This window comes from Papilio xuthus, unplaced genomic scaffold (genome assembly GCF_000836235.2).
Source record: "Papilio xuthus unplaced genomic scaffold, Pxut_1.1 DF825946.1, whole genome shotgun sequence".
Lineage (NCBI taxonomy): Eukaryota > Metazoa > Arthropoda > Insecta > Lepidoptera > Papilionidae > Papilio > Papilio xuthus.
In genome coordinates, this window is record NW_013532703.1 from 7,814,439 (window position 1) to 7,817,482 (window position 3,044).

The 3,044-nt window shown below is 36.7% G+C and overlaps 1 protein-coding gene across 20 annotated transcripts in view; it reads left to right on the plus strand.

Annotated features, from left to right (window-relative positions):
* The window catches only part of LOC106124970 (glycine-rich cell wall structural protein), a 3,569-nt gene extending 2,945 nt beyond the window's left edge, over positions 1–624 (plus strand). For 17 of the 20 annotated variants that reach the window (XM_013322019.1, XM_013322018.1, XM_013322026.1 and 14 more), the window contains one exon: positions 80–624. In XM_013322019.1, coding sequence (XP_013177473.1) covers positions 80–543 — 464 coding nt within the window. In that variant the 3' untranslated portion in view covers positions 544–624. Of the gene's footprint in view, positions 1–43 lie in introns of all 20 variants that reach the window. The other 3 variants (XM_013322024.1, XM_013322034.1, XM_013322038.1) reach the window with 3 other exon arrangements.
* The last annotated feature ends 2,420 nt before the right edge of the window (positions 625–3,044 follow it).

The following is a 3,044-nucleotide window of genomic DNA, read 5'->3' on the forward strand; positions in this document are numbered from 1 at the left end:
GGACACGGGAGTGAACAAGGTGGTGGACATGGAGGAGGTCTAGGTGGAGGCCTAGGAGGTGGTATGGGAGGCGGATTAGGTGTTGGAATTGGCGGTGGACAAGGCAATGGACAAGGAGGTGGACAGGGTAGTGGCTTTGGTGGTGGTGTTGGAGGCGGAGTTGGGGGTGGATATGGTGGAGGCCTCGGTGATAGTATTGGCGGCGGCTTAGGGGGCGGGCTTGGTATAGGACTGGGTAGAGGACGAGGTGGTGGACTAGGTGGTGGACTAGGTGGTGGACTAGGTGGTGGACTAGGTGGTGGACTAGGTGGTGGACTTGGTAGGCGACTAGGTGGGGGACATGGTACAAAACATAATGTTGCGATATACCACAAAGAAGACATCAGTGGTGAATGTGAAGAAAGTCACGAGGGACACATCATATTCCATGATGGAAATGAACCTGAGGATAGTAGGGAAGGGTACGAAGATAGTCATGAAAGATTACCTTCAGCTTACGTCCATTCCGCGGCTTCAGCCAAAGTAGACACACATTTCTACTAATAGGAAGGGGACCTCTAATAAAAGAATATAATGTGTAATATAAGTATATAGTCTGCGTCATAATTTATGTATTTTAAATATGTATCTAAATGTTAAAATGTTAAAACAACAATTTATAATTAAATAGAAAGTATGTACATAACTTAATCATAGAATAAAAAAAATATTTTATTTATAAATTACGTGTTATTTATTTTATATCAAAACCTATTCATATTGGTGACAAAAGTCATTTTAAAGTTTAAGAAGATATTTGGTTTTAATATTTAGTACATTTATGACTGGTTATTTAGTAATCTGTGCCAAATTTCATCAAAATCCGTTGAGCCATTCCGAACATACCTTCTAAAAACATCCATTCGTTCATCCATCAAAAACATTCGCATTTATAACATAGATAAAGAGCGACAAGCATCGTTGAGCTGTGTTGAGATTTGACAGTTATGATGGCTTTTTTGTGTTCGATAGAGGAAAACCTAACAATATTTACGTATCTTGCCTGTAAGTAACAAATCTAATATTCTTAGTAGACTTCTCAAACATGATAAGGAAAACGACAATTGTTTTATTCAGATTGAATTTCTCTGAATTATTATAGATCAGCACAAATTATAATTCTTATAAAAAGCGTCGTCGTGATTAACTCTATGTTTGTGGTAACTAAATTAATAAAGAACAAGAAAAAATAAAATTACAGTATCCTAAATCTGTTCCCATTATTTTTCTTACTGATTCCTTTAATTATTTTGGACATGTTTTCTTTTAAAAAATATCTTTAATTATTTTTAATATCATTCATTTTTTGGTTTGTGATTGTTCTAAGTGAAATAAGTAAAATCATATTTTAAAAATAGACCTCATTCGAGGAAATATCGATAATTGGATAATCTCCTTAATTGGCACTTTACGATTAATGCATTCCATAAAATCACAATTACACATATTTGCCATCATGAGGAATGTATAGTAAAGGAAAAATCCCTTTTTTTTACAATTCAATAAATTCTGACATTGTGAAGAAATGCAATTTGAAATTCGAAATAAATTCGAAAACGATAAAATTGTTGATGAAATAGAGCGTGATTAATATTTCATTTTGATTAAAATTTTGTTCAACTATATATTTAACTAGCTGTCGCCCGAAACTCCGTCTGTGCGGAATTAAAAAAAAAACTTAATTTGTAGCCTATGTGTTCTTTCAGCCTATGTTCTAAATCAGTGGTACCCAAACTTATTTTGTCTACTGCCCACTTTGAGAATAAATATTTTTTTAGCGCTCCCATAATTTCACATGTTTAAAAACCACTATAACTTCAAATTAAATTAATTAATTATTGTGACCTATATATGTATATTCACGGAGAATTCTAAACGAAACTTTTACTATAACCCGCAACTTGCTGCAGCGCCCACTAGTTGACGTTATCGCCTACTTTGGGAAAGACTGTTCTACATCTTTGTCAAATTTTAATAAATTTTTAAAAAATAAAATACAGTATAAAAAATATTAACTAACTCAAAGTTATATGATCGAAGGGAATTAAAAATAATTTATTCAAGCTTCGTGATTTTTTTGCTTCAACACAACTAATACCGATAATATGTACGTCATAAAGCTCATCTGTATTCCAATTAGCTGAATTCCTGGGAAGTGGTTCACGATATTGATAAGATTCAGTGGCCGATATAAAAGGGATTGGAATCCTAGTGCATGCACAGTTAAAGTGAACCAGTAGCCATGAGACGAACGCTCTATTGTCTGGGTTTAAGCTTCCTATTAGCTTTTGGTGAAGCTGCAGGTATTCATTTGTTTGTTTTGTTTGTCACTATGTTTAACAAAAACATAAAATTAGATACGTGTTCCAAACAACAAAAGTAATATTTCCGCCTTAAAAATGTCCCAGTTAACCTTCAATTGCGTTTCACAAAAACTAAGTAGATGATATAAGTATACGCGGCCTATTGTACTTTTTTTTTCAATTTCAAAAGAGGTTTATAAAAGTAATTTTTTCTTGTTGGAAAAATTAATTATACATTAAAATTGTTAATGTGACGTTTTCAGTTAGAGTCCGTCGTGGTGGGGAAACCGACGGCGAGCAGCAGGGTGGCATCAGGGGTGGCGGGGGAGGTGGAGGCTTCGGGTTCGGAGGTGGCAGCGGAGGAGGATTCGGCTTCGGCAGCGGTAGCGGAGGAGGAGGTGGCGGAGGCGGAGGAGGCGGAAGTAGCGGTTCGGGTGGTGGTTTCGGCGGTGGCTTTGGCGGTGATTTTAAAGGTGGACTTGAGGAAATCATGAAAGGATTTAATGGTATCATCGATAAATTTGCGAACGGCGGAACTGGAAAAAATGAAAAAATTATCACAACTAAATCGGACGATGGAAAGTCCGGAGGTTTTGCTTTCACTGGATCTTTAGACGAAGGAAAAGGTGGATATGGCGGTGGCGGTGGGTACAGTAGCAGTGAAGACGGCGCCGGGTTCGGAGGTGGGTCTGGATTTGGCAG